This window comes from Ochlerotatus camptorhynchus, unplaced genomic scaffold (assembly GCF_037179485.1).
Source record: "Ochlerotatus camptorhynchus isolate MF236.1 unplaced genomic scaffold, CSIRO-AGI_Acam_v1.1 ptg000222l, whole genome shotgun sequence".
Classification (NCBI taxonomy): Eukaryota; Metazoa; Arthropoda; class Insecta; order Diptera; family Culicidae; genus Ochlerotatus; species Ochlerotatus camptorhynchus.
The window spans coordinates 4,300,938-4,326,287 of record NW_027040712.1 but is presented as its reverse complement, the minus strand read 5'-3'; the positions used below and the strand labels follow the sequence as shown (position 1 = coordinate 4,326,287).

Here is a 25,350-nt window from a genome sequence, read left to right as displayed (position 1 = left end):
TCTCTCGTTGACTGAGTTGCTGCGATATATATTGACATGTTGACAACGATATTCATCATTGAGCAGCGCGAGTAACTCAGAGCTACTCAAAATTTGCTTAAAAATTACTCATGATTTAAAGCTGTCTGGCCCCTAGTTCAGCACAAACCAATATCGTTCGATCGGTCCTCCACGTTGGTACCCGTTGATCGTGTCCACGTTGCTTTCCTGGGTTGTTGCTACGCTGTATTCTTCCTGACTCATCATTTCTACGGTGCATCGATCGATGTGGCTTGTTGGCGTTGGTCGTTTCGACGTAGCTTCCCCGGCTGTTGCTATGCTGATTTCTCCTGGCTCGTATACAGTCAAAAATAGGATTAAATAAAGTGAAAAAGTTCTATAACATTGCAAGAAATACACATAACCACATACTGTCTTGAGCAAAAACATGTAGGGTTTCTGATCTAATTTCCGTCCTACTAAGCACAACCCGCGCTTTACCTCTCTTTTTTGAACGGGTTTGAACAAAAAATTGAATATTTCTGTCAAAGATGCGCTCTAAAACACTGTACAGACTGGAGAGTTATAACATGTTATAACGATTGTCAAATAATTGCAACACAGAAACCACCATCAAGATAGCGCTATAACATGTTATAACTCTGTAGTCTGAACGTACTATAACGGAATTTATGTTGTAGCTAATGAACTAACGCATCGGAACAAACCTATTATTGATTTGTGTACGGTGAAATCATTGATATTATTGATTTTTTCTGATCGATTGAACGGAAATGGGCGATCACGACGAAAAAAAAAAATCTCGAACAATAATAACGAAAGTACGACGAACCCCAACTAATGTGTTCCATTCGTTTATTTGCTTCATTTTCAGAACAGAACCGCGATAGCTGTGCAACAGGGAACCGTTTCTACATATGCTCAACTGCAAACGCTCTCCATTTCCGGAACATGTCCGCTCACATTATCCGCCCCTTCCCATCAACCGGTAGTGTTCGCAATCTAACAGGTGTAGAGAAAAATTGTGTCATCTTTTGTGACAGACGGTGTGCATAAAAAAACATAAAGTAGCAATCTGCTGTGAATTAAATACGCATACCTACAAGGACCGGATTATGTAAACAGGAGTGAAACCAGATGACAATCCCACCATGTGGATGTGTTGCGCAGCACAATGTGGCAGCAGTTGGGTGAACATCGACTGCGACACTTCCGGTACCTATGCAGCGTGTCCCAGGAAAATCAACCAAGGACGAGAGACGACGTCGGCATAACAAAGCGCAGAATTTTCCCCCCGAGTTGCAGTTTACCTTTTGTTCTCATCTAATAATAAATGCACATCCAACGAAGCGACAGCAACAGAACACGACACACGTTTCAGGTGTAATATTACCCTGAAGCTCTGAACGCTGCGCTTCAACGAGGACTCGAGCACAACGCGCGTGGGAAATTCCCCGGGAAAGTGAAAAAAAAACATTGCATTATGGTATAAAACATAGCGAATCAACGTGGGATGTTAGAATAAATGACTAGCTAGGGAAAAGCTGGAGCACTGCATGCTACAAGGAATAATATGGCTCGACGAAACTTTGCCAGCTTCGGATGCAACTGCTGCTGCAATCAGAAGCAACTACTTGCTGTGATAGTCGTTTTTACAATCGTCATGGGGGCACCACATTCAGGTAGGTCACTTGCCTATCACTCATTTATATTTAGTTCCATTTTTGTTTGCCAACTGCAAACGCTGCAATTATAGGTTCTGCAATTTAGGTATTGCATTTTCTAAAACTTGATGCTTTATAAGCTGAGGTTCCATTGTGGCGTTATCCTAAAATAATCTCTTCAAGGGCAATAAAGCGATTATAATCAAAACAAATTGTCTCACTAAATAAGCACTGAAAACGAATCATACTTAGAGAGTGAGTCACATTTACTCATTCGTATACGGAGAAATTTCGAAAAGCGAAGGTCACTCAGCGCTGGGTAAAAGTGACTCATTTCAGTGAGTGAGAGCTAGTGAGGGCCTTGCATAAGAGAGAGGCGAACTATCCAACTGATAATTTTAGCTTCAGATAACCTTATACCCCGTACAGACTATGGCTTATATCATGTAATATAGGCTGTCTTGCAATGAGCACTTATACATCTAATTTTCACTGGAAATCCTATGTATGAGTGCTCATTGCAAGACAGCCTATATTACATGATATAAGCCATAGTCTGTACGGGGTATTAAGCAGCTATGGAAACCTAATATTAAAACGATGCAATGCTCCTGAAATCTTAAAAAATGCTCTTCTACTCCGTAGCTATTCAGATTTACTGTCCTGCCCGTGTTTTTTTAGTCAGAGGTTCGGAGCCAAGAGCATACGTCTAGAATCAGCATTGGCGTCAAAAGTTACTGAAGGGGGGCCTGTGGCATGTTTGTTTTGTTTTGTTGAGCTACGGTTAAATAGAAAATTTTGAACTGCCATTAAATCAAAATCCGTCAAAGCTATTTTTAATTTTATTTTCTTGTTGGATACATTTCCGCCTTGTCCAATAATACAACCTATTATGGCGAAGCTTACTATTGTTTTAATGGAGGAACATTAAATTGTATTGTATTTATTGCATAACAACGCTTAGCCATAAAAACATATTGATTTTCAACAAGCAATGATCGTTCGTTCAAGCATTTTGTAATGAAATTACATATTGTCCGGATCTCAGAAGAATTTCAAAGATTTAAAACTTAAGAAAATTCTCCTTGTAGATAATTCTCAGGGATAGCTAATTTCATGAATGTTGTAAATTGATTTCTTTAGATCATCTATATTTAATCATGAATTAAATCTCATGAATAGGTACCAATATTAAATTCAAGGACTTTTAATTTAAAAAAATTCAAATGTCTGTCTTTGAAACATGACAATGTAAACATAGAATAAATACATAAAGGACATATGACATAGGTCGAGACAACGTAACAGTTGCTAGAAGTCAATAGAGAGGCATGGTAGTCTAGTTGCATAGGAGTATTGAGCGAAACCCCAAAACTTGATAACTTCAAAAAATATGATTCAAAAACGAAAAAAAAAACATCATTGATTTGTTTATATGTTGTGTAAAAAAGCCTAAATTTTCAAGGAAAAATACAAAACATATTTCGCTCTCTATCTACAAATCATGAAATCCATAAAAAAAACAAATACAATCGATGTTTTTCAATAAAAAATCACATTTTTTTTTTGTCAATATATGTACTTTTAATTACCTTTCATTTGATATTTTGATCTTTAAAATCGGCTCAGTGGTTCAAAAGTTATGAATTTTTGAAAAAAGTAATTTTTGAAAAAAAAAATCGTTATTTTTTACCACTTTAACATGGAAATGATCATCCTACTGACAAAAAAATACGGGTTTAATATTTTGCGACAAGGAACAAAACTACTTAGCAATTTTCACGAAATTCTGAGTACCAGTATACCGTTTTGCTACGGAATGAAAAATATCAAATAACCAAAAGTTTCAAGCTCGTCGACCAGCTTTGAATCTCCCGGACTTCAAAATAAAATCGTAATTAAAGATCTTAGGAAACTTACCAAGATTCTGAGACTTACATAATTTTTCAAGAGGAATTTTTTTCGAGATAAGAAAAACAACAAAATTAAGATTTTAAAACTTCGAAAAATCTTGAATCTCAGTTGTGAAAGAATTATGAACAATCAGATTATAATTTAATTTTCTTTGGATTTTTAAGATCCATACCGTATTTCAAATGTCCAGATTCTCATGTTTGATTAAAAATTAAAATTATTAAGCATTTAACTAGATTTTTTTCGATACCTCGGACTAACTAACTTCAAAGATCACGGAGTAAGAAATAAAATTAAGATTAAAGTCACAAATTTTACTTTAATTCTAATCGAAAGGAATGAACTCAAAACTTGTATGATTGTGTTTGAAACTAGATACTAGGTATTTAAATTTCTTTCTACAAAAGCTTTTTTAAAATGAATTTAGTTTCAGTTGAACCCATTCGGTGCCAATTTATTATTTACTCGTACTTCGAACTTTTTCTGTGTTTGTTTTTTCTTAATTAAATTTGATTTAATGTTGTAAGTCATCCACACTATTCTGGAGTGTCAATTCTTGACAAAATAGCTAAATCACCCGTCTTCCCTATAAAAAATGTTCAAACATGTTTATAAAGTCTAGATTCATAATACAAGATTCCATCAGTTTCTATAAGCTAGAGTACTTTTGGATACTTTCTGATCAACTTGCAGTCTTCGAAGAATATGTGAAAGACTTCATTTGTACTTTCTAACAGTTGGAAATCTTCAGAACTTGATGAACTAGAAGTCTTTAAAAAAATATCCAAAGAATATCTTCGTCGATCTGGAGATCTTTTGCTGTTGTCTGAAAGAATATCCTGCGACGTATGTAATGTTCCCTCAACATCTAAAAACCTCACTTAAGTTTTACAAAATTTCCTCAACTCCTCCAACTCCCTGAATTTATTCCAAATTCCATATTTTTCCAACTCTCTTACTTCTACGATTACTTCTGGAGAAAACCCCATCACCTACAAATATTCTTGAACATCTGGAAAGTTCCTTGAAAATTAATGAAATTCCCGAAACTTCCAAGAAGTTCATTGACCTTTTTTGAAGTAAGATCTCTGACAAACTGCAACGAAGTTCCCTAAATTGAAGCGAGGATCCCTGAAGATCTTAGAAGTTTATTGAACTATTTTTAGATCTTCTACAAAATACCCTAAGTGCAGTTTCAAGCTGCTTCTCAAAATGCTACGAAATTTCCAAAACTTCTACAAAGTTTGCTGCACTGCTAAGTTTTTCATTGGTTTTCCGTGAAGTTCCACGTACGAAATTTCTTGAACTTGTACGTAATTCCTTGAACTATTCCAAGGTCGCGAGGCTTCAAGAAAGTATCCTGAAATTATATGAAGATCCCCGAGCAATAATGTGGTTCCCTGAAATTAAATAATGTTTAACTTCTACGAAGATCCCAAAACTTAAATAGAGTTCCCACTTCTACGCAGTTTTCTGAACTTTTCCAAAGCTACATGAGTTTCTACGATTTTTTTCTGAAGCTCTATGAAGATCCCAGAACTTCTACTAAGTTTTGGTAATTTCTAGGATGTTCCCTGAACTTCTTAAAGTTTTACGTAGTTCCCTGAGGTAAAAGAAAAATCCCTGAACCCTTAGCCTCTTTGTAGAGCCTGAAGACGTCTTATTATGCTATTGATTAAATGTCTATAAAATATAACATCGAAAGTGCTTGGCAAAGGACGGTGTATAAAAACACATTTAAATTTTCTGAAGGGCGAACAAGATAATTGTGGAGGGGGCTTTGGCACCCCCGTAAGCTACGCCGATGAGAATCAGCTTCCTAAAAAAGCTTCTTGTAGAATCTTCATTAGAAACCTTCTTTTGGAATCATCTTTCAGAATCTTCAAAGAAGCCATTTTTTAATACTGTATATTCAACTTAACAAAGGTACGATAAAACGCTATCCAGACTGGAGAGTTATAACATGTTATAACGGTTGTCAAATAAATGCAACACAGAAACCACCATCAAGATAGCGCTTTAACATATTATAACTCTGTAGTCTGGCAGTACTATAACATAAATGACAAAATTTCATAATCTGGCCAATAACCTGGGGTTTCCTGCAGAGGACTGTTACTGAACAACGTTTGAAACCAACATGAAAATGGAATATCTAAACAATCTGTTGATTTTCCCATTGATTCAGAACTGGATTCTGAGCCAAAACGTCAAATCCAATTAAACTAAAGTCTGGAACGCGCAAAAATTGGTCAACTTCAAATTGGTGTATTTCTGTTGAAAATGCATAAAAAAAACCTGGAATGCTGCATTTGGAAGTTGAGTGTATATACAATGGTTGCTATGATGAGTTTTCACCGTTTGCTCTCCTCCAGTCCAAAATGACGTCCAAGCAAGAGGAGCAGCGTGTCAAAATTTTGCTCGCGCAGCAAGAGAATCCGACGTTTTCACACGAAATTTTTTTTTTTTTTGTTTATTGATTTATTTGATAAGGCTCAACCGAATTAACTTTACAGAGCCGAGGATTCTTGGTCACTATACAATACATCTTAAAACTATAGTCAAAAGGTACAACACAATAAACACTTTATCTTCCGCTATCCAAAAAGTCTCCTCCATCAGACCGGAAGCCGCTTCCAGTGGTTTCATTGTATGGCAGTATTGCCAACGGGGGTCAGAGCGCTTCCATTGCAGCAATGAACGCAAAACGTGGTCAGCACTCACACACTCATCACTAAACGGTTGCTTTCCAAAGTCGACGACGCATCGAACGAAAGAACTGCTGATGAAGAACAATGAGGAGGACCACACAATGCCACAATGCCGATCAAAACAGACGATCGCGTAGCACACATCGAGAGTGGCCTGCTTTTGTCGACAGCCGAGTGAACACTGACACGCAATTTATGTGAAGGTGGATTTCAAGCTGAAATTTTCAAAACCATCAAACTATCGAAGTTCCCAAAAATAAATATCTCGTCTGGCAGGCCATGTGCACGTGTGGTCTAAAAAGAGGCATTTTCATTACTACGGGAACCATCAATCAAGAGATCTACGTACGGGAGTGCCTGGAAAAGCGGCTGCTACCATTCCTAAAGCAACATAATAGACCTGTGCTGTTCTGGCCGGACTTGGCGAGCTGCCACTATGGGGAAAAGGCAATCGAGTGGTACGATGCGAACAACGTGGTTGTGGTACCGAAAGACCAAAACCCTCCCAACAGCCCAGAACTCCGCCCTATCGAACGATATTGGGCCTTGGTCAAACGGTATCTCAAAAAATAAACTAGTAAATCCATGGAAAATGAGCAGCAGTTTAAATCTAACTGGCGTTCGGCAGCGAACAAGGTCGATGAGACCACTGTGCAAAATTTAATGGAAGGGGTTAAGCGAAAGGCATGGCAGTTCAGATTTGGCAAACCAAAAGAATAAACGAACAGTTGTTCCTTTAAATATATGAATATATATGAATAAAATTAAGAAAATTTTTGTGAAATGAAATTTGACTGAAAAAAACGATCAATCGCACAATCCAATCTTTAGAACGTCAAAACCGAAAACATGTTGATTTCAACCAAAATGTAGGGAGTTTGGCATTTGTAGTATACCCCTAGCAATTCAGAGAGCTTCTGGCGAGACATTCTACGAACTTCCGAAAAGAAATTCAGAGAACTTCCGACGAAAAGTCTTCTGACGAGAAGTTCCGAGTTCTTCCGAGAAGAAGTTCAGAGAACTTCCGAAGGGATTTTCCGAGAGGAAATTCAGATAACATTCGAAGAAAATCTCAGAGAAGGTCTCTGATCATCTAGTCGGAAGTTCGCTGAACCTCTACTTGGAAATTCTTTGAACTTTACATCGCAAGTTCACTGAACTTCTCGTCAGTAGTTCTATGAACTTCTCGTCGGAACATGTCGGAAGTCAGAAGTTCCGTGAACTTATCAGAAGTTCAGTGAACTTGTCCGAAGTTTCATGAACTTTTTGGAAGTTTATGGAAGGAGAAGTTCAGAGAACATCCCACTATAAATTCATAGAACTACCAACTAGAAGTTCAGCGAACTTCCGACAAGGACTCCAGAGAGCGACGAGATGTTCAGAGAACTTCTGAGGATAGCTTCAGAGATTTTCCTAAGAAAAAATCAGAGAACTTCCGACTAGAAGTTTGGGGAAGTTCCGACGAAAAGTTCAGAGGATCATCAGCGCATCCTAACCAGGGGTTGAAACTGTTGACGTTTTTTACTACACTCGCTTCGTTGTCGTGCGCAACAGTCTGTTTGTATTTGTACTCTCATGCTCTACCGTCGTCTCTTTTCACAACACAAACGGTAGAACAACATTTGAGCAAAAAGAAAACAATCAAATAACTATCATATGACATGTGTGATTTCATTTTAATGCCTCAATTTGGTGTAAATTAAACCATTTCTGATCAGAAATGTTGTTACTAGGACATCGTTGCTTGCTATTTTCAGAATTCACACAAGCATAACCTCAGCAGTTCTTATAATGATAAAAACTAAAATACATACATCCGGGGCGGTCTTCGGCGACAGTGTCGTATGACAGACCGTTTCATATGACATTTTAGTTTGGTGCTGTAATTTGATAGCTTGTTTTGCAAATGGGTCCGCTTACAAGACTTATCCAAAAAGCAACCGACGATAAAGACAAAACGCTTGCCACGACAAACTCTCTCTGCAACACAGCTCGATCGGAGTTGTAGAAGGATAATGATATATAGCTTGCCTGCTTTGTTGAAATATACATTGTGGAGAACATAGCTTGATCGGAATCCAGAAAAGATATAACATTAAAATTCTCTTTAACGCCCGTGTATCATCTTTGGCTTCACTTCGTGCAGCAGCTTGCCATCAATTTGGTTGTTTCCTTCTACCGGCCCGAGTTAGCCGAGTTGCAAAGGCTGATTGTCATGAGAAAAAAGGAAGCAGATTATATCATTAATGCTTTCCATTTCTGACAAAGTGTTATCGTTCGACTTGTTGATCGCTTGTCTTTTTGTCATTTGGACATATTTTTGATTCCTTGGTGAGGATAGTTTCAGAGAACTTCAACGAGAAGTTCAGAGAACTTCCGAGGAGAAGTTCAGCGACTTTTGATAAAAAAAATCCGAAGAGAAGTTCACACAATTTCCGAGCAGAAGTTCAGAGAACTTCTGACTAGAAGTTCAGATATCTTCCAAGGTGAAGTTTGGAGAACTTCCGAGGAGATGATCACATAACTTCCAAGGACAGGATCAGAGAACTTCCGAGGAGAGGATCAGAGAACTTACGTCGAAAAATTTAGACAACTTCCGACGAATTCAGAGAAATTTCAAGGAGATGTTCAGTGGACTGCGTACGAGAAGTTCGAAGAAATTCCGAGGAGAAGATCAGAGAACTTCCGACAAGAAGTTCAATGAACTTCTAACGAGATATTCAGATAACCTCCGATGAAAAATTCAGATAACTTCCGAAGAGATGGGTTTTTATTTTGTATAGAAGCCGTCAGAGATTTTTTTTTCCAGTGATGCGATACAGAGTCTATTTCTAGAGTACGAATCTCGGGCACCATTGTTACTTTGCGTTTGAAATTTGCTTTTCCATATTTACTATACTGGAGCAAACGTTGGGATGCATATTTCGTCATTTTATGTTTCAGGTGGCCCATATACTTATGCTCGGAAAGATTCAAAGTGATAATACTTTCTGAAAAATGCTTCCAGACGTTTCACCTTCACCAAAATCGAAGCGATTCCTTTTTGGTCCAACAATTGAAAAGGGCCGATCCGTTTTTGTAAACAACACTTTGTTAGTCCTTTCCTCTTAAAGCGTAGGCCGCCCACGCAAACCAACAGCGTCATCGTGTTGGGGATTGTATCCCAACATTGGTTTTCGTGGGCGGCCTACGATTTGCGAGGAAAGGGCTTACAAAGATTTGTTTACATAAACTGATAGCCCTTTTTCAATTGTTTGACCAGTTTTGCCAGCGTTCTGAATACGCGTACACATAGACACTCTCTACTAGAATCTAAAATCTAGATTAAATCGTGTATTATTCTTGATGGAGCTTATCGCTTTTTTGCAAAACAACTCTGAAATGCGCTGAACTGTTTTAGAGTTCACAATACTTCCTTGAAGATCGCTGAACTACTCCGATGGAGCTTTAAAGTGTTCCTATGTAGTTTGTGAATGATCGGATAACTTCAAGGGAAGTTATCTGATATTAAAACGAAGTTCTCTGAAGTTCAGGTGAAATTATGTGATCTTCAAGCAAAGTTCTCTGAATTTCAGGCAAAATTCCGTAAGCTTAAGGCAAAATTCTATGAACTTTAAGGGAAGTTTACAGATTATCCAACGAAAAATTTCACAAAACGCATAATTTCCGAACAAATGTTCACAAGACTTCCGACGAAAAGTTTACAGAACTTCCTTGAAGTTAAAAGTTCTTTAAAAATCTTTAAGGTTCACAGAACTTCTGTGAAGTTCACAGAACTTCCCTGAAGTTCACAGAACTTCATCAAAGTTCCTTGAAACTAGACGAAAAGTTCAGAGAACTTCCGACAGGAAGATAAGAGAACTTCCGACGAGAGGTTCAGATAACTTTTGATGAGCAGCTCAGGGATTTTTCGAAGAAAAGATCCAAGAAGCTCACAGAACTTCATTAAAGCTCTCTGAAATTCCAAGTGTTCCGAGTTTAGAGAACTTCAGAAAGGAATGTTCTTATGTTCAGAAGATATTCATAGTACGTCCAACGAGAATTTCAGAGAACTTCCGAGAAGAAGTTCAGAGAACTTTAAAGGAGAAGTTCAAAAAACTTCAGAGGAGAAGTTCACAGAACTTCCGATAAGAAGTCCAGAGGACTTCCAAGGCGAAGTTAAGAGAACTGTCAAGGAGAGGTTCAGAGAACTTTCGAGGAGAAGACCAGAGAACTTCCGGCGAAAAGTTCAAAGATCTTCCGAGGAGAAGTTCAAACCTTCCGAAAATAAATTCCGTGTACATCCGAGGAGAAGTTCAGAAAACTTTTGAGAAGAAGTTCTGAGAACATCCGATGAAAAATTCAGATAACTTTCGATGAGAGCTTCACAAAATTTCCGACAAGAAGTTCAGAAATATAGATAAATGTCTAGGTCCGAACTTTTCTTGATTTGAATTTGAAACAAGAAAAATTAAAAAAAAAAGTGCGGTTCCCTGTCATAATTCATCTTTGAATATATCTGCTGGTGTTATTATCGGTTGAAACCATTGACTCCATATTAATCATTTTGTCAAGCTTCTGCATTCGTTTTCAATCAGATGCCACTGCTGTTGTTGGCGGTGACTTCTATCGGAAACTACACATAAAGGGTGATACGGTCAAAATTTGGTCAATATCAACTTGACGTATTTCTTTCAATTTTGCATTTAAAAAACCTGAACACCCCTCATTTTGAAGGTGTGTGTGTGTAGAATGTTGCTCCTATTTTGATTTTGGAATTCACTCTTCAGTTGTCAAAATGCCGTCCAAGCAAGAAGAGCAGCGTATCAAAATTTTGCTCGCGCATCGCGAAAATCCGAGCTACTCGCACGCAAAGTTGGCAAAATCGCTAAAAGTTGCCAAATCAACCGTTACAAATGTAATTAAAGTGTTTGGGGAACATTTGTCGACAGCCAGGAAGTCTGGATCGGTGGGAAATCGAAAACCGGAAGCCGCTGAGACGACAAAGAGAGTTGCCGGTAGTTTCAAGTGAAACCCTAACCTCTCTCTCCGAGATGCCGCAAATAAGCTGGGTGTATCGTCTACAACCGTGCATCAAGCCAAAAAACGAGCCGGACTATCGACTTACAAGAAGGTAGTGACTCCAAATCGCAATGATAAACAAAATACGACGGCCAAAGCGCGATCCCGGAGGCTGTACACGACGATGCTGACGAAGTTTGACTGCGTGGTAATGGACGACGAAACCTACGTCAAAGCCGACTACAAGCAGCTTCCGGGACAGGAGTTTTATACGGCAAAAGGAAGGGGAAAGGTAGCAGATGTTTTCAAGCACATGAAACTGTCAAAGTTCGCAAAGAAATATCTGGTTTTGCAAGCCATCTGTACCTGTGGCTTGAAAAGCAGCATTTTCATAGCTTCCGGGACTGTCAACCAAGAAATTTACGTGAAAGAGTGTTTGAATAAACGTCTGCTGCCTTTCCTGAAGAAACACGGTTGTTCCGTACTGTTTTGGCCGGATTTGGCATCTTGCCATTACGGTAAAAAGGCCATGGAGTGGTACGCCACCAACAACGTGCAGGTGGTTCCCAAGGACAAGAACCCTCCCAACACGCCAGAGCTCCGCCCAACTGAGAAATACTGGGCTATTGTCAAGCGGAACCTAAAGAAAACCAAAAAAACTGCTAAGGGCGAGCAGCAGTTCAAGGCAAACTGGCTTTCTGCGGCGAAGAAGGTGGTTATACAAAATCTGATGGCAAGGGTCAAGCGTAAGGCCCGGCAATTCGAATTTGGAAAAGCGGAAGCCTAACTGAATATTTTTCCTGAATTTTATACTAATTGAACTTGAAAAAGAAATATAATTTGATTTTTTAAATAAACGATTTCACCGATTTACACGCGTTTTCCCTTGACCAAATTTTGACCGTATCACCCTTTAATTTGTTTCCCGTTAATTGTTCAGAGAGGACAGTGCAGTGAAAAGCATGTCTAGTACCTCTCTATATACATTTAGATTAACATACGAAGTCCCTCCCATTTACACAAAATAGCTCACCCCTCACAGGATTTCCCGCCGATTTCCATGAATAGGGCGGGGCAGAAAGTATCTTTTGTGTAGAATATGTAAAAAAGGAGGGTCTTCGGATGTTAATCAAAATGCATATTTAGAGGTACCAGGCATGTTTTGTAGTGGCAGGTACTCTATTTTGTAGTCTGTAAAAGGGAAATCACAAATAGAGTGTCATCAAAATACATGGCATGTTGAGAAATTGAACCAGTGAGAACTAATTTTATCTCTCAAATTTTAATTTTTTGGCTCTCTGGGGACTGGTAGTAAAGCAGGTAAAACTGTATGGGGAAAAACATTTTTATTTAACTGTAGCTTGTTTAACAATAATATCCGGGTAAAACTGAACGACAAAGTCCCTGACTAATTTATTTAGGTTGTCGTTCACTTTATTTGACCTGAATATATACACACTTAAACAGAGACCCTGACTTCGGTAAAAAAAAATACCGCCTTAGATCGGTAATGCTAAAAATTACAGATGTTTCGGTATTTTCTCGCTTTATTGCTGAAAACTGTAAATGAAATGACCGAATTTCGGTAATTTTATTTTAATTTACCGAAAACGGTAAACATTTTTACCAGCAGGTCTGTAAATCAGCTTCATCACTGACTTCGGTGAAATATTTTACTGGAGTTTCGGTAAACAAAGCATTCCATTACTGAGTTCGGTAACGGTCTAGGTAAACGTCAAATCCACCATATTGTTATTTTCGATCGACATTAAAAGCGTTCGTGCTTGTCAAAAATAACAAAAGGTGAAATTATATAGGCTGTTATGCAACAACAAGATGAGCGAATCGTGGAAATTTTCCGTAAATAATTAATTTCCGTTATCTAAATAAATCCCGATTACAGAAGGCCGATGTTGTTGCTTGTTTTTTTCTGTCGGTTCAAGTTCCATTCCCGTTGGCGACGATCTGAAAACAGCATTTGGAATCTTCTTCCAATGCTTCCTTGTTTTCAGTGTAGCGCCGAATCTTAAGTTTTTGTCGGAAAGAATCGGCGCTACACTGGTAACAAGGAAGCATTGGAAGAATATTCCAAATGCTGTTTTCAGATCGTCGCCAACGGTTTTGTTCATTGGTGGTGCAATTTGTAACACTAACTTATTGATCACGACTGCAGCCAAATTTTTGCATGGGTTGCAGTGACCACCACCTTGATTACAGTTGAGTCGGTGACCTTTTTAAAAAATTACAGATCTCTCGGTAATTTTCGATTTGCATATCGTCCTCAAAATTACAGTTCTCCGGTAAAGTCGACTACAAATCAAGCAATGCACATCGGTAAACGTTACCGATCGTTCGGTAAATTTGACAGCTAATTTTGCTGATCCAGTTTACAGATTTTTCGGTAATTTTCTCCATTACCGAAAACATTACCGACCGTTCAGCTGTTGAGAATTCGGTAAATGAATTACCGAAGTCGGTGATTTTTTCTAAGTGTGTACCGAAGCGAATTATTCCCACTTCACTCAACTTCTATATGGGGATCTTTATCACTTCCTACCAGCGTAACAGCGCCATCTCTGTGGAAAATGGCCGGACTATATGATTAATTGCCGAACTCATCGACCACCTCGATTTCATCGCTGTCAATCCGAACTAGTGGTGGGACGCTAATATTATCTTCTCCTAAACCTCGATTTTGACATTGATGCGTTAATGACAAGTCCAATACGGTTGGCTTCAGCCTTCTGTCGGATGTACGTTTCCGCCATTGATAGTCTCAACTTTCCATGCCGTGATCTCGCTATCATCGGCGAACAGACATACTTCTTGATGATTGTACCACTCGTATCTATTCTTCTCTGCTCGTCTAATCACAACTTTCAAAACGATATTAAACAGCAGACATCAAAGCCCATCACCTTGTCAGCCTCTTCTAAATTAACGTTCACGATTGATGAACGTAAAGCGCTACCGGAAGTGCCAGTGACACAACGTGAATTTCTGTTAGGTCTGCAAGCTAGCTATTTGACTTACCTACTTAGCTTTAATTAACAAATCATTTTGTATGTTATCATATCGGTGAATTTCAGTTTAAACTTGCATTGATATTATTGTGTTGTGGAATAAAAATGTTATTTGACAAAGTTCTCCGATTGTTGATTGATCTTTCATTCCAAACAAATGTATGCAATGTAACATCCCACATTTCGCCTTTTTCAGATCCCAGCTCAATGCCGGCCAACTATCTGGCACCGGCAACGTCACAGGCATACTTTGCTACTCGAAACAATACCAAAGTTACGGCACAAAAGGGTGGCACAGCGCTGCTGCCATGCACCGTACTGACACAAACTTCCGCCCTGGTAAGCATTCGCAATAACAATAACAACAACAACAACAACAACAACAACAGCGTTCCCCAAACCGGAAAAAAAGACAAACAAAAAGCACTCATTCGTGTCTTTGTTTTGATTTCCTCCTTCCTTGCAGGTATCCTGGGTCAGGCGAAGAGACTTCCAGCTGCTCACCGTAGGATTTTCCACATACAGCAGTGACGAACGCTTCCTGGTGCACCATATCCGGCACATGGGTCACTGGGCACTGCGGATCAAGGCGGTTCGGGACGAGGACCGGGGTCTATACGAATGCCAACTGTCGGTGCACCCGGTGCAATCGGTGTTTGTCGAACTGAAAGTTGTAGGTGAGTTAGGTCTTCTCTCTCATTCGAATTCAATTAAACGTCACACGAATAGCAAATCAATTCCTTGGAAAACTTTTAAACTAATGTCTAATGAAATTGAATCGGAACCAGCAATATCGGTGTACGATATAGGAACAAATTAAACCTCTTATTGCATTTCGAATCCGTAATTGCAATACATAGTGAACGAATTTCCAAATCTCTGAACGTGCACCAGAATCCATGCGATCCGACACAAAATAAGTCCAGCAAGCACCGAGGAAAGGCAAGCTCAAGTATAAATAAAATAAATCTTACAGTTTTAAACAACGAGCAAACGAGCCAAGCCAGCCGGCTGCTCAGTTCTCGCATGCGGTCTGGAAAACGTTTGCCGGTGAAGTTAAATGGGACGAAGTCACACGAAGTAGAAGCTACATTTTATCAAACAAGACAAATTGCTCGGGTCAAGATAGAGATTTTTTTACCAGTTTCATCCAATGTAGGAGGATACTGGGCAGATCGGCCACCTTAAGAAAATCATTCACCAAATTCAGTGAAAAATTTGAATGATTTTCAACCAAATGAATAGGCCTAAGTGTACCAGTTATGACACTAGCGCTCTAGTTTTTCACATTTGAAATAACTTTTCATTACGGTATGTAATGTGGGTCTAGTCCTTTCATTCGGCCTATCACGCAAATAAATAATTAATTAAGGAATATTACACAAAAAATAAGGAAAATATTGATCACTGATGGTTGATAAATGTGTACCACACACAAATCAATTTATATCACAACATTTCAATACATTTTCAGCTCTCGTAAGTAATAAAACTGGTTGAGAATATCACAATGTTCGGAGTTTTTAGCCGCCATGACTTATAAGGTTAAGATGGGAAGGTTGACTGACGATCATCAAATGGCCTGATTATGGCATTTATTGATTGGAATTACCTGATAATACACACTAGACGTAAAACTTACAGTTGCTGTTTGAATATTTTATGTTTATTTTAATTGTTTAACAACGTTTTCACAAGTAAAACATGGACCCAACTTTAGGGACACATTTCTTTTCTATGTTCCTAACTATGGCCCATGAAATTCATTTGACAGCATATAGCAATAAGAGTAACGTCAACAATGTTGTTTTGCATTTGGATGATAAGGAACGAACAGGAAGGGAGATTTTTTCTGCCAAACCTGTATAATGAACATCACAATGTTCTGATTTAGATATTCTGCGGTCAAAAGACGATAAGCGAAATTTTTAATTTTTAATTTTTAAATTGAGTGATTTAATGTAGTTTTCGTAAAATTTTCTCTAAGAAATGTTTTGAGGAATGAAGAGCATTAAGTTAACAGTGATAGTGATAAAAAAAAATACATCAGAAAACGTTACCAAGAGCGTTTTTTTGAGGATCAAACAAGATAGGACGAAGTTGCATCCATAAATAGACCCAATTTGGGGACAATAGACCCATATTACATACATTTCCCTCGTGAGTTATTGTCTTAAAAAAAGTAAGTTTTTCAACTTTTCGTGGTTTCTGATAGCAAACGACATGATAAGCATATCTAAGCATACCATTTAGCAGTAGAATATCGTTTGCAGGTAAATTCATTGATGAGTTATGATTAAAAACGTAATCGATGGCTGCATATTAGACCGAGGTTAGGGACGTATACCCTATATTGAGTTGCGTAGATGCATCGCAAAATATATGTTCCTCCCTTGCATCGAAATTAATTTTATAAAAAAAAACACGAAATGTAAAATTTAAGATCGGGCCAATTAGAGGGCCACTAGAGTAAAAAACTGGCACACTTACCCCACACCATGAATTCAAATTGAATAGAAAAACTAAACTTTTACTCGTTTGAAAAAAAGAGAAATAATTCTGTTGGGATAAAATAAGCATCCGCTCATACCACGCCCTAGAATATTCTGTTATCACGAAGATTTAACTTAAAAATATTTTAATTTAACTTAGCAAAAAAATATTAAAAAGAAATAATAATTGTCTTTAGCATAAATTAAATTTCAAATACTACTGCCTAAAGGTTGATCACGAAAAAAATTGACACGGATTTCTTGTTGAGGTTTAAAATGCGATTCATAGTTCAATATAACAGTTATACATTAATAGGTACTATGCTTATTGTAAGACCATTCAGTATTCCTTCTTACCATAGACCCTTGCTCAAAGTTGTACACGGCCCATCATTGCACGAGCCCTGTTCCCACTTGTTTGGCAGCCAAATTCCATTCCCAACTTGAAATCCTTCAGGTCAATTGCAGTTCCACCCTTTTTCTTCAGTATGTGCTTCGCAATTGACCAGCTTTCCTCGATTGGTCTTAGTTCCGGATTATTGGCTTTATTCATATCTTTGGGAAACACTGTGACGCCATTTTCGCTGTACTATTGTTTGGAGGAATTTGAGTAGAACTCTCCCGTAGGGACTCCTCCTGGTAAATTTGCTGGTTGATGGTACCAGCTCACTTTTAGCCAACAACTGCAGATTGCTTGCCAGACAATGAACTTTTTGTGGAATTTAGACTTCTTTTTGGGAAATGTAGGTAATGTCGGCCTACATGTCCCTAATTTGGGCCCATCGTCAAAAGTCTGCTATTTATCAATTTTATCTAGATGAACGCGTTATTGGGACGTAACTAATGGATATTTTTGGTTGCTAGTGAAAATTGTGAATTTATGTATGGGCCCAAATTAGGGACACTTAGGCCGACATTACCTGCATTTCCCCTATTTACATTTTTTTTTTCGGGACACTCTTCCGCCCAGGAATCTGATCAAAAGCTGCAAAGAGCGGATAGACCGGGATTTCAGTTTCGAGCGTGCAGGAGCAAATCGCGACGTGCTTGCTCCGGTGAAACCATGATGTAAATAAATGAACTTATCCTGGCAACCAACGCCTACTGTGATTCTATACTCACCATTCCCCATGGGGCCAGGAATGCAATCTAGCGGAGCAAAATTAATAACTCCGAAACGAAACATTTCCACGACTTGGTGTTTTAGGCAAAGTTTCTCATCATTGACGTAAACAAATAGTTCCAAACTCTTCCGCAAAAATGGCACCACAATCTAACTTCTTTCACTGGCGTTTTGGAGACTTGATGTCTTCAGCAAAGTTTTTTATCTTGACAAAAAAAAACAACTCTTTTCGAGACGTAAAATTTTCACAGCTTACTGGTTCCGAGTTATATGGAGTTAAAGAAAAAATGTCGAAAATGTGATTTTTTCATTCTGTTTCGGTTTTTTTGCTTACAATCATATAATGTTATATTTTTCTCTTATGCAAATGCATCAGATAAATTACTTTTGTAAAGAAACACACTGGTTTTAGCTTCAAATTTTGAAGATATTGTTGAAAAAACGACAAAAATAACAATTTTTGAACTTTAATATCTCCCAAAGCGCAAAAAAAATCGCAACCTGACATTTTCAGCAAAAATTAGGCAATGGTTTTTTTAGATTTCTTCATTTTAGTGGAACATGTTTCTTTTTTCAATATTTTCAGGTTGCGATTTTTTGCGCTTTGGGAGATAAGTTAAAAAATTGCTGTTTTTTCGTTTTTTCAACAATATTTTTAAAATTTGAAGCTTAAATCAATATGTTTATTCTCAAAAGTTATTTATTTAATGCATTTGCATAAGAGAAAAATATAAAATTATTTGGTTGTAAGCAAAAAAAACCGAAATAGAAAGAAAAAAAAAACCATATTTTCGACATTTTTTTCTTTAACTCCATATAACTCGGAACCAGCAGGCTGTGCAAATTTTACGTCTTGAAAAGAGTTGTTTATTTTGTCAAGATAAACAACTTTGCTGAAAACATCAAGTCTCCGAAACGTCAGTAAAAGAAGTTAGATTGTGGCGCCATCTTTGCGGAAGAAATTTAATCTATTTGTTTATGTCAATAGATGGTCCTTATTATGATGAGAAACTTTGCACAAGACACCAAGTCGCGGAAATGCTTCGTTTCGAAGTTATTAATTTTGCTCCGCAACATTGCATTCCTGGCCCAGTGTGCATTGTTGGCAAAATCATCAATCAAATTTTATTTTCCGCTCTCATACGTTCTCAATCTCCCGCGTGATATCGGAACAAATTATCAAGCTTGATATTGATTTTACAAGCTCCTTTGATATTGCGAGACTATTCTCAACATGTAAAAATGAAGCTGAGAGTTGCCTCGAAACAAAAATGATTCCGTTGCACGCAACATCTTTCTCAGTGTGCTGCTGTGCCGGCAGTGCCGAGAGTACCACTCATCGGGCTGACTTTGTTTGTGATCGATTGTAAATGCGACAAATAGACTTAAGCATTTCATAAGACTCAACTTTTGAACGGCAAATGTGAATGTCATTAGCACGACTTATGAAAGGTTTTCGTCTAACATAACGTAGCTCTCACACGCCATTTCATTTTCTTAAGCGTTGAAAGACGAGTGGTCAACACACGAGCTCCGTAATCTAAACGTCCTTGGTTGTGTTCCAGTCTGCTCCGATTTATTATTTTTTTGTCAACATTATTTTTCATAAAGCAAATCAGTGAAAATCATACTGATTTCTTGTGGCTAAAATTCATAATTGTTTCTTATGGAATTCTTACGTTCTTTTGCCTGCGTTTAAGATTGGCAACCCTGTATTTTGACAATTCAAATGTTTTGTTAAGCTTGATGCAATGTTGCAAACCGAAAGCAAGCGTACACCGATCAGAACTGAGACACGGAACTGGAATGAATTTTTAATGCTGATTGGAATGGCCGGTGTGGAAGCAGCAGCTGCCGTCGTAGAGCGAAACGTTAACCTAAGTATCACGACAAGCAGCTCCCGAAGTTGGTGGAGTAGTTCAGAAATTTCACACTACGAGGCGCTAGTATATACGTGTAATTCTCGCATATACAATAGCTCGAGTTCTTGACCAGCTAGAAAGTTACTGTATTGGGCAAACTTGTTCAGGGGGTCAAGACTTTTCGACTGGTAGACAGTAGTTCAGAATTTTCTCACCACGTGGCGTTTGTTTACATATACACTTCTCGCATATGATATATCTCGAGATCCTGACCAAATAGAAAGTTACTATCTTTGAAAAAGTTGTTCAGGAGGTCAAAGCCTATTGCTTGGTGTAGAATAGTTCAGAATTTTCTCACTATGTAGTTCAAGTATACACGTTAAATTCTCTCATATAAAATATCTAGAGAGCATGACAAGATAGAATGTTACTGTCTTGGGCAAAGTTGTTCAGGGGATCAAGGCCTTTTGGCTAGTGGACGGTAGTTCAGAATATTTCACTTCATGGTACTAGTATATACGTGCAATTCTCGCATATGGTATATCTCAAGACCTGCTAAAAATGTACTGTAATCGGCAAAGTTGTCCAGGAGATCAAACCCTATCGTTGGTGGAAAGTACATAATTTTCTCACTAGGTGACGTTGAAAGACACGTGAAATCCTTGCATATAAAATATCTCTGAATGACCCGCATACTAGTGCCACATAAAGGGAAAATTCTGAATTACTGTACACCAACGAAAACATCCTAACATCCTGAACAACTTTGCCAAAGACAGTAACTTTCTGTCTGGTCAGGATCTAGAGATATTTTATATGCGAGAATTCCTCATGTATACTAGCGTTGCAAAGTGAGAAAACTCTGAACTTAAGTCCACCAGCAAAAAGGCCTTGACTTCCTGAACAACTTTGCCGAAGACAGTAACTTTTTATATGATCAGGATTTCGAGATATTTTATATGAGAATTTCACGTATATACTAGCACCATATAGTGAAAAAATTCTAAACTATAGGCTTTGAACTCCTGAACAACTTTTTCGAAGACAGTAACTTTCTATCTGGTCAGGATCTCGAGATATTCTATGTTGTAACCAATTAAGTCAGAACCCTCGTAGTATGGACACCATTTACGCGGTTTCCATTTACATTTTCTCTATTATCCGCATATTTTGGGGGTTAACTGTTATAAATATTTAGCTTGTTTAGTTAAAAGCAAGTTTTTTGAGGAATACTCGTTGATTTCAGATCGATTGGTAGCTCGGCTGCAAAATGGAAATGGAAAACTCACACTGTTGTACAGAGTACAACGCGTGAGTACTCGTGTTACAAAAGTTGGCGCGAGTAACGGAGGAAATATAATATAACATAAGGAAACAACTGATCATACCATAAAAAAAATCATTCAGAAGTAAATCTTAATACGGAGACCTGACTCTATGCTTGCAGTCCATATTATTTTTTGTATAGGCTGTTCATAAACTACGTAGATGGTTTTTGAGAGATTTCAACCCCCCTCCCCCCCCCCCCTTCAGTAGAAGACAGTCTCAAACACAAAATTTAAAAAAATTGTATGGACCGTAGACATCTGCCAAGCGCTCCAACCCCCCTAAAGCGTCTACGTAGTTTATGAACAGCCCCTTAGTTAAATGCGTTTGGGAGATAGGAAAACTAGGAACTAGGAAAACTAGGAAAACTCAGAGTGGACCACTCTACGTGTTTTGCCGTTTTTCCCATTTTGAATCGCTTGATAAACAAGAAATATATTTAAAAACAATGAATTCATATAATTTTGATTGATTTACTTACCAATTTAATCAGAAATCTGAGATAATAGCACGATCGACCAACCGGAATTTTTTTGTCGCTCTTTTGATGATTCTCATTTGATAAGTGTCCAAAATAAGCTGGTGACATTTTTTTACGATCTTTTTTGGACACTTTTTATTTAATACTTTTTAAGTAAAATCTTAAGGTGAAATCTTTATAAACACGTGAAATACATCTTCCAAAGTCAGATAAACTGATTTGATAAAGAAAAATTATTGAATTGTATATTTTAGACCAAATTTAAAACAAGTACACTAACGCCGATTCCTCTTGACAAACGTCGAAACATGAAACTTTTTCGATAACATTTTCTAAAACTGCATAAATTGAGCAATTGCAAGCAATTTGAGGTGAACTAATGATCTTGAGACATAGCAAGTAATTGAAAGAATGTAATTACAACATCAACCCAGATGAATTTGAAGAAACTAGACAGTAAGCAAGGAAAATATATGAAAAGGGTCCAAAATATGTAGGGGTCCAATTCAAGTTGGTTACCCTAACCTGCCAGACGAGATATTTTTTGGGAACTTCGATAGTTTGATGGTTTTGAAAATTTCAGCCACCTTCTACAATTTACTAGAAGATGGCAAAGCCGTAAAAATGTAGACCAAAAAGTTATGATGAGAAAACCATTTTTGAGGGACCGTCGGCAATAAACGTCACATATCTTGAAAAGTAAAAAAGATATTAATTAAATGTTTCGAGTAAAGTTCTTTGAAAAGAAATTTTCTACAACTTTGTCCAAGACACCAACACTGTATCTTGAATAGTTGAAAAAATAAATTTTCGATCTCACTTTTAGGGGGATTAATCTTTTAACTAAAAACATCAAAAGAAGCACAGTAACATATTAAAACACTTCTCTGAAGACACCATATCTCTTAGTTTCATGATAAAGGAGCTATTAATTAAGCGCACGAAAATGCCCATTTCAACCACTGTGCATTGTTCGGAATGAACTTAAGAAATATTTTGTTAAGAAAATCTTTTATGTTTTTGTAGCAGCTGAAGGAACATTACCTATAAGTTATAAAAAAACTACTGATAAACCTTATTTTCTGATTTGGGAAAAATACAATATTTTTGACATTCTATAACATAATATCATGTTGGCTTTATTTTTCGGTTTGTTAAAGATTTCAGAGACACTTCGTACTTTAAAACGCTTTATTGTTCACACTGTCCGTTCGACACTGGAATACTGTTCAGTAGTTTAGGCGCCGTTTTACAACAATGCCACGAATCAACTTGAGTCTATTCAGAGGAGATTTGTTCGCTATGCTCTTTGTTGGCTACCCTGGAGAGACCCTGTAAACCTCCCTAATTATGAATGTGTATGTAACTTGCTGAGCCTACAGCTTCTCAGCGTTCGCCGTGACGTCGTTAAGGCTGTCTTCATCGCCGATCTCCTGCGTTCGGACATTGACTGTAGTTCACTTTTGCAACAAACTAACATTAACATAAGACGAGTCAATTTGCGAACCCACTCTTTCTTTACGATCCCGACTTCTCGCACAAACTATGGTGCAAACGAACCAATTACCAGCATGTGTAAAATTTTTAATAATGTGAAAACTTTTTTGACTTCAATGCTTCCCGTGCTAGCCTTAAGTATTTATTCTATAATGTTTTATCAGCCTGATTAAGTAAAGAATGTTTCCTTATTTAGTTTAAGTACATATGTATCTGTAGGATTTTACGTTATTTGTTGATACAAAAAGAAGAGGTTTTCCGCCCACTTGAGAAGAGGCAAGGTTGGTCCTTCTGAAGTGGGCTTTCCCTCTCAAATAAATAAATCAAAAAATAAATAAATAAATAAATAAACATGATAGTCTAACACTTATTCGCACTGAAGTATAGTAAATTGATAAACTACATTGAAAGGAATAGTTCTTGTAGGCTTCAAGCACTAAGCCTGCAAGAGTTTTTTGAAAAAATATATTCCATTCGTTTATTTTTCGAGGGGGGTGACTCTATCTTCAATGCAGGAAAGATTATATTTTACTGTGGCTAGCTGCGCGAACGCTGAGTAGATAGTAACAAGATTGATGACGAGAAATGAAAGAAGATTTTTCGAAGATTCGCTAGTGTGAGATTTTATGTGCATCTAGAATGTAGATTTAGATGTGTAGAGGCCATATTATCCCTATGGCGAACCTGCTCCACTTTCCCCTACGCGGATTGTTAGCAGAGCCCCCAAATATTTGGGCAATGCTAAACTAACCCTACAAAGTACCAAGGATCAGAACGTTGACACAGGTGGCGCGTTCCTCTTTAGATGCGAGATTTAGGACTCGCCTTCCTAGAGCTTTTATCATCATGAACCTGAAGTGAAAAGTAGGAAACGGATAGGAATGGGAATGGGAATGGCAATGGGATTGGGAAGGGAAATGGAAACAGAAGTGGGTGAGAGTAAGAATTATCGCAAATCCTAAAGCAATATCGCATCACATCAGCGTAGGTAAACGAGCCTAAAGCTAAGTACCCACAGCACAGTGGGGCAAAGCCGGTCTTCATTGAAATTTCGATTTATGAATTATTATTTTTTATAACAGTTTTTATCATATTCTCAGATAGATTTTAGCGTCATATACAAAATTCCAGGATAAATAATCCGACAAGAATTGAATTTTGTGCATAACGGTAAAGATGAAAATTATTTAAAAAATAGTCATTTTTATACCGAAGCATTGCATATTGATCTTTCAAGAAATTTGCTATACCGTATGCGTGATAATGTTTACACCATTCCTGAAGGGGGTAAAGTGAATACGAAGCAAGGGCGTAGCCAGGTTTCGAGCTAGGAAGGGGCGAAAAAAAAATTACCATGGAAAATTTGGCCGAATGCCATTTCACCGAACGCCATTTCCTCGAAAGCCTTTGTGTTGCCGAGTTTAGGGGGGGGCAGTCGCCCCCCCTGCCCCTATCTGGCTACGCCATTACGAAGGATTACTGAGCAATATATACCGGAGCCGAATGTGGTCTTTCAGCAAGACGATCCACCATGCCACACCTCGAACCGCATGTAGAATTGGCTGGAGGAACATCTGCCGTTCTGGCCGAAAGATATGTGGCCACCATTCAGTCCCGATCTAAACCCCTTGGATTATTCAGTGTGGCGCGTCATGAAGGCCAACCCAAGTAGCATTGCAAGTTTTATCAAGGTTTTGAAGCATTCTATAAGTCTAGTTCATGGTCTACAGAAGGGGGCCTCCCTTAGCTCAGTCGGTAAAGGCGCAGCTACAAAGCAAGACCATGCTGGAGGTGGCTGGGTTCAATTCCCGGTCCGGTCTAGGAATTTTTCGGGTTGGAAAATTTCTCGACTTCCCTGGGCATAGAAGTATGATTGGACTTTGCCACACAATTATACCAATGCAAAAAAATGGAACAGGCATCGAAAGCTCTCTCAATTAATAACTGTGGAAGTGCATCTAGAACACTAAGTTGAGAGCACGCAATAAGCTAATATGCGATATGCAATAAGCTTGAAATGCGAAGAAGAAGAAGAATTCATGGTCTACAGAACCCTCATAAAACCAAAATTGTTACTTGGGAAGGCCTTTACCAAACACCACTCCAAGCTTCAGACAAACATTGACCCGCTCCTGTAGAGATATGGATCCGGACTATATTATTAAAACCTGTCGAGCATTCCGGAAGCGTATTGAAGCCGTAATTGCGGCAAATAGAAATTCTATTCATGATTAACATAGGTATAAGTTCTTACAA

General features: G+C 38.0%; 1 protein-coding gene across 1 annotated transcript in view; it reads left to right on the top strand.

Moving 5' to 3' along the window:
* The window catches only part of LOC135703878 (uncharacterized), a 325,488-nt gene that overhangs the window by 274,423 nt on the left and 25,715 nt on the right, over positions 1 to 25,350 (top strand). The window contains exons 3-5 of the mRNA XM_065225239.1: positions 875 to 1,682; positions 14,510 to 14,652; positions 14,780 to 14,990. Of these exons, the coding sequence (XP_065081311.1) occupies positions 1,574 to 1,682; positions 14,510 to 14,652; positions 14,780 to 14,990 (463 nt within the window). The 5' untranslated portion in view covers positions 875 to 1,573. The remainder of the gene's footprint in view (positions 1 to 874; positions 1,683 to 14,509; positions 14,653 to 14,779; positions 14,991 to 25,350) is intronic.